This window comes from Sardina pilchardus, chromosome 14 (genome assembly GCF_963854185.1).
Source record: "Sardina pilchardus chromosome 14, fSarPil1.1, whole genome shotgun sequence".
Taxonomy (NCBI): domain Eukaryota; kingdom Metazoa; phylum Chordata; class Actinopteri; order Clupeiformes; family Clupeidae; genus Sardina; species Sardina pilchardus.
In genome coordinates, this window is record NC_085007.1 from 27,846,768 (window position 1) to 27,853,529 (window position 6,762).

At 40.9% G+C, this 6,762-nt stretch overlaps 1 protein-coding gene across 2 annotated transcripts; it reads left to right on the top strand.

Annotated features, from left to right (window-relative positions):
* lhx2a (LIM homeobox 2a) lies at positions 1-6,336 on the top strand. 2 transcript variants are annotated; one of them, XM_062554581.1, is made up of 5 exons: positions 1-171; positions 1,319-1,521; positions 2,011-2,387; positions 5,128-5,333; positions 6,002-6,336. In XM_062554581.1, the coding sequence occupies exons 1-5, from the start codon at positions 1-3 to the stop codon at positions 6,290-6,292; spliced, it is 1,248 nt and encodes a 415-aa protein (XP_062410565.1). In that variant the 3' UTR covers positions 6,293-6,336. The 2 variants fall into 2 exon arrangements, with proteins under 2 accessions (XP_062410565.1, XP_062410566.1); XM_062554582.1 differs by having other exon boundaries at positions 6,053-6,336.
* The last annotated feature ends 426 nt before the right edge of the window (positions 6,337-6,762 follow it).

Below are 6,762 nucleotides of genomic sequence, written 5' to 3' on the forward strand. Positions count from 1 at the left end.
ATGGAAGTTTTGGCTTTTAGATCTGAGGAAACCACGTGTTCATCCACAACGATGCTCTTCCACGGCCTCCCCGGAGGCGAGATGCAAGGAGTTATCGATGAAATGGACCGAAGAGGCAAGGGAGACTCTGCCGGAATCAGCTCGGCCATCGATATGGGCGAAACTGAAGCGGTAAGATTAAATTGGAACTATGTCACTGCAAGATATTATGAGTTCACAATTTTCGTGACTCTCATAGGCTCATATCTCTCAGGTTGTAGCGTATCTTGCTCGCCTACTCTAATCATTTGTTTGAACCACACCCTCCTCAATTAAATAACTGTCAACCTTATTTATGCCTCGTGTAGCCTTTAATACATTTACCAATGGTAACCAATAATTTTTTGCCCATTGTTAATTTGAACAATATGGCCTGTCATCCCAGGTTTAATTGCTAGGAGGATAGCAGGCCTTCAAGAATAGGGGAAATATCATTGGACCAAAACAAAGAAAGCAGTCTGTATTTTTGGATTTTTCTGTCTCAGGTCAGCTGGAATTTCCTATTGGTAAATGTACCTCAGACATTGATTAAATCCTAAAACCAAGATTTCAAGTTAAATTCAATTTTAAATATTATAAAAAATATTATGATCATACTGTATCTGGACAAAATAAAAGGTTAACAATCTTTCTGACAAGTAGGCCCAATGTCGGCTAGATATTAAAGCTTTCCTTGGAAGTAAATAAACATACAATTAACATTACCGGAAGCACTGATTTTATAAAAATGGGTTGTATGAGCCTTTTTTAATTAAACAAATGGCATTTATCGTGTGTATGCAGCCTTATACAATATACAATAACATGAAATATAAATGACCTCAAATGCTTCAAAATATATATTATATTCCTGACATTCTGTTTCTCTGTACAGTGTAACTGTTCGTGCTGTGTAGAGCTACCATGGTAGGCATGTGTAGCTATAGGCCTAACTTTGGCACCTATAGGTAGGCTACTGAGCGTTTATTACGCTTTGATAAGAAACATATCGCCAAATGTGTATGAGTAATCAATAAATAACGTTGACACCAGTAGTTTTTATGATTTTCGAAATGAAGACTGTTTTTTAAAAAAAATCCACTGAAAATCCACTTCAGTTCAAGACAAAGCACTCAAGATGCATGGCCCTCCAGTACACTTTATTATAGTTCGACTTTGGCCTTCTTTGAGTTTTAGGCTACGAATTAAATACGATTAACCTACAGCCTATGCTCTAATTTGTTTATAGTTGACATACATTTTGAGTCCACATCGAACACCCTTCTTTGTTGCTTTGCAGAGCTTGACGTCCATCAACAGCGAGCGAGTGGCCTTGTGCGCCGGCTGCGGGGGCAAGATTTCCGACCGCTACTACCTGCTGGCGGTGGATAAACAGTGGCATATGCGATGCCTCAAATGTTGCGAATGTAAGCTCAACCTGGAGTCTGAGCTTACCTGCTTCAGCAAAGATGGCAGCATATACTGCAAAGAAGATTATTACAGGTAACCATAGATTTACATTGGTAACATCAGCACAATCATCATTTCAGTCATATTAAAAAGCGCTGGCTAATTGTATGATATTTAGAGTAGCCTAGCATACATGCAATTAAGATGTTTAATGCTGAATAGTTTACATTGCATATGCAGTGGTACAAGCAGCACACATAGAAAGAACATATTCGGCTTCCAGCTGAGTAAGCATGCATTTATCTTAGTGCAGAAGAATAGAGTAGCGCACGAAACTATAATTATCTAATGGTGGGCAAAAGCATAGGCATGAAGCCATCTTGGTTTTAATTAGTCTGTCTGGTTCATGTAAGCCCATTACATTACATTTAACACATAGGCCTACAATTAGTCCCAGCATGTGAACGGGATTGTGTTTTAATCATAAATGTAAAATTACCTACACTATAGACTATATTTTTTATTTTGGTCATGTTATTTGGTGTGTTATATTTTTTTAATTCGGTGTGTTTTTCTAAGCAGGAGATTTTCCGTGCAGAGATGTGCCCGGTGCCACCTTGGGATATCGGCATCAGAGATGGTAATGCGGGCAAGAGACTTGGTCTATCATCTGAACTGTTTCACTTGCACCACATGCAACAAAATGCTCACAACTGGGGACCATTTCGGAATGCGTGACAGCTTGGTGTACTGTCGTCTACACTTCGAGACACTAATACAAGGGGAATATCAGGCGCATTTCAATCACACGGACGTATCTACGGTCAAGGGACTCGGTGGAGGCACTGCGAACTCCCTGGGACTTCCTTACTACAACGGAGTGGCAACAGTGCAGAAAGGGAGACCTCGGAAACGGAAAAGTCCCGGGCCCGGAGCAGAGCTAGCGGCATATAATGCAGGTAACGCATTACTTTATCTGATTATATGATTTATTTTGCACATGTTTTATTTAAATTTCCAATTTACCAAAAACATTTCAGTGACTAAATGTCTGGCAACACAAGCGATCTCAGAAAAAAACGTGGTCTTGGTTTAACGACCAGCTTGCAGTGTGATGGAATAAGCACATTGATATAGCCTGCTGTGGACGTAGGCTTAAAATGTATGAATGTAGGCTAATGTATAATTGCACATCAATCCTCCACCACGAAAATAGTAATAATGATAATGATGATAATAATAAACAAATGCACCCCGGCCTTGGTCGGGAAACTTTCAAAATAAAGATTTCACAAAGCGCTTGACAAAGGTATTTGACCCTTTTTGACATAGTGAAATGCTGCTTGCCATTGAATGTGGTTCATGCATAATTGCTGTCACAAATATAGTTTAATGACGTTACGTCATCAGTTTGGTGCAAGTTAGGTGGGGCAGTGAAAACATCAGCGTGTTTATGGCTTTGGAGGCAGACCATGCCAGACTTGTAGCCTATTCGACTGAACTTTGTCCTCTAGCGCCCATTGATTCTCAAACTTGATAAGCTGCGTCTTATAGAAATTAAATTCTAAAAAGTAAAATTAGAAGTTTTTGCGTAGGCCTACGTTTAGTTATTGCGCATGGTAGGTTATAGGCCTAATAGCAATAGCATAGCATGGGCTAGTGTTTATCGCAAGTTTTACTGGTTTAATTAGGCCTCTGTTTATTATCTGTTTTGTATGATTTTATTACAGTCGTGATTTTTCTGTACAATTATTTCGTTATATGTATAAGACGCCTTATCGAAATAATCGTAAATGACACTGACAGTGTCGCCATTATCTGTGAAAAATAAGTAGGCTATATGCATGAGTATAGTAGCCCACACTCACTAACACAGCACATTTTAACAAAACAAACACGCTACGCTACTAAAGTAAAGATGGCAAGAGAACGAAGCCGAAACGTGGAAAAATGGCTCATTGGATGTCACAACTTGGATGTAGAGATAGCCTACAGCCTCTGGATCTCACCCTCTCCTAACTCACCTCCACTTGTTGAATTGCAGTTTGCTGAGTTTTTGGGTCAGTAAATCAGTGTCGGAAATCTTTTAGGCCTACAACATGGCGGCACCTGTGCTTATTGTCGTCCCCATTCAAAAAGGAATAGAGCGTCAGGGTCAGTTTTATTTACAAATAGGCCTATTAGATTGTTTATTGCTATAATCGAATTACAATAACAGCAATGAGAAAAAACTCTAATAGATATAAGTTAAATGATATTGCATAGCCTAATGACAAAACAAGGAATCAAACAAACTAGTCACTAGAGGGAAATGTCGAGGTTGGATATTTTTGGCGTTAGGCTACTATTAATTCGTTTATCTGAAGTGATTGCGACATTGTTTTATCCACACATGCCTTGACTTCTCTGTAATTCCATTATGCTAGATCAAATTTGTTATCAGATAGAAAACGGTCATCATTTTTAGATGTGTAGCCTACACTATGTTGGTTTAATCGCCTAAATCACAAAGGTTCACCGGCAATATTTAAAACTCCATCTTTTCTTTAGGGGCCTTGAATAACTGTTCATAGAAGCAGTAGGCCTACATTTTTCTGAATATTGACTGAATATACACAGTTATGTCTCATCACTATATATCACTAGCCTAGTTATTTTTCTTTCTTTCTTTCTTTCTTGTTTTATTTCTTTCCATTCAGAACTCTACCGCCACCTGAGGGCGTTTGTTGACGAGAGCAATTCACAAAATAAAATTGAATTCAGGCTTACTGTCCGTCAACTAATAATAATTTCTTTGTGTTTCCACTTTGTGTTTTTGTCACATTTTTCCATTTCCTCGTCACATTTCCTATACAACTCTCTACACAATATTAGATATTCAACTATTTCATTAAACGAATGGATTTTGCTAAAGTGATTTTACCATGAGGCTTCCCCATTACGTTGTGTCATTAATGCAAGGTCAGGTGTGTTTAGGCCTACTTTATTTCCATTAGAATGTCACAATGATTGTTTTGATAGTTGCATGTTTGGAGGAGACATGGTTTTAAAGTTGGAAAAAGGCCTACATGCATCTCTAATGCAGTAATCTTAATGATAATGATAATCTTGTTGACAATACCTGCTGCATCATGATGGACATTTTTTTAGTTGTTGTTTATGGTCAGAAGTTGTCATAATATGGTTGAAAATGAATTGTGATATAAAGGTCAATTAAGTTTTTCATGGTCAAATCCCCTGTTTGAAAATGTATTTGGAGAAAAAAATATGGATTTCATTCTCTTTTTGGATTTCATTATTATTATTAATTATTATTTTGGCAGTCTTTTAGCTTAGTGTATAACAAGGTAATTGCAGGTCTAAAACCTGCCATCAGTTTCACCTTCAAAATCCCTTCCTCTGTACATGATCTTAGAAACAAGACCCTTTTCCTCAACAGACATAGAAAAATGCAGTGCTGGGTCGTAAAAGTCCATATCATTTTTCAAACTTATGATTAACAGTGTTCTTCCTGTCACAAACATTAAGGAAATAAATGTATCCTATAAACTCAGGTATTTTGATTTGTAGACATCAAGCTACATGATTGCCTCCACTCGTTCGCCATACGTCTTCAGTGTGAAAGTGTACGTTGTTAAAGTCTTCTTTAGTCTGAAAGTATAAGTTGTTAAAGTCGTCTTTCCTGCTCCCCCCACCCAGCGCTGAGCTGCAATGAGAATGACGGGGACCACCTGGACCGCGACTCCCATTACAGCTCGGGACAGAAGTCCAAACGCATGCGGACGTCCTTCAAACATCACCAGCTCCGAACCATGAAGTCTTACTTTGCCATCAACCACAACCCAGATGCCAAGGACCTCAAGCAACTAGCCCAGAAGACAGGACTCACGAAACGAGTGCTACAGGTAAGACGTATGTGCTAACTCAGTATAGTTACATAATATGTGGTACTACAGTTGCATTTTGTTCTTGTCTGCATGAGCCTCAATAGCACATGCATGAGAGGTATTTTACTGGTAGCAGTAGAGGATTTTTATTTAAAAGGGAACATTTTTACTATGTGGTCTTTGAATGTTTTGCCATATGGGATTTGCCTAAATTTCCATTCCTTGTGGCATTTATTTTGTGCTCATGATTCTGAAAGCATACTGCATATTATGTTGTATGAGTGTTTGTGGTGATGAGTATGTCTGAAGAAATCCATAGAATTGTTTGGATATGAAGATTTGCCAGTCACCACAATGCACAGTCCTTTTTTTAAGATAAAATGAAAAAGATTACGCCCAGTTCAGTTTGATGTCATGTTTCGACCTCATATTTATATTTGCAGTATGGTCAAGCAGGAGCAAATTGTTGTGTACAATTAAAACATTTTAAAAGCTTATTTCAGACTAATGAAAATGTAGACAAAGGGCCTATGAAATAATACATTTACCTCTTTATGATATAAATCCTTCAATGCCAAGCCACCGTTTTCCTGTGATGTCTTATCCACTGAGTATTGAAATGTTTTGTGTGCCTGTGTGCCTGTCTGCAGTAAACTCACTCGCTGTCTGTCTTGCGCTGTGTCCAGGTGTGGTTTCAGAACGCGCGCGCCAAGTTCCGGCGGAACCTGCTCCGTCAGGAGAGTGGGGGGGTGGACAAGGTGTCGGACGGCTCCACCCTGCCGGGCGGCTCGCCCTCGGGCCCCCCCTCGGAGCTGTCCAACGGCTCCATGAGCCCCTCCAGCACGCCCTCGGCCCTCACCGACCTCACCAGCCCCTCCATGCCCAACGTCAACCCCGTGCTGACGGCCGTGCCCGGGGGCCTGGACCCCCACGACTCCATGAGCCCGTCCCAGACCACCCTCACCAGCCTCTTCTGATGGCGCCCGGAGGGGGATTATGGGAACTTTACTCGCTCTTTTTCTCGCCCTCCTCGGTGCCGCGAGGCCGCCGAGTGGACGGAAGCACTATAGGACGCCGGCGTACCTGCTGCGGCTCTCTCCCCCCCTGAGCGCTCTCGCGGTTAGCGGCCGGCTCGCGGCTCCTCTCACTCGGACAGCAGCTCGAGCTCGAGCGCGGCGCGGCGCGGAGCAGTTGGTGTTGACTGTGTGGAGAAAGTCTTTTGGCTCTCGTTTGTGTCAATGTTTCTGCCGTGTTTACAGCTCCTGATGACTCATTCGGCCACACTGTCAAGACACACGCTCGTCTCTCCTCCTCTCTTCCCTGTGCGCGCCGGGAAAAAAGGTTTATGAGAGGAAAATGTCAACGTGTCTAAAGTAGGGATGAAACGTAAAAAAAATTGCCCATGCCATCTGGAAGAATGAAGTGTGCCTTATCATTGTATCACATT

Excerpts from the sequence above, each read along its gene's own strand:
- lhx2a (XM_062554581.1), top strand. The coding sequence starts at position 1 with ATGGAAGTTTTGGCTTTTAGATCTGAGGAAACCACGTGTTCATCCACA. Across the intron at positions 1,522-2,010 it reads TGCAAAGAAGATTATTACAG|GAGATTTTCCGTGCAGAGAT; the intron begins GTAACCATAGAT and ends TTTTCTAAGCAG. Across the intron at positions 2,388-5,127 it reads GCTAGCGGCATATAATGCAG|CGCTGAGCTGCAATGAGAAT; the intron begins GTAACGCATTAC and ends CCCCCCACCCAG.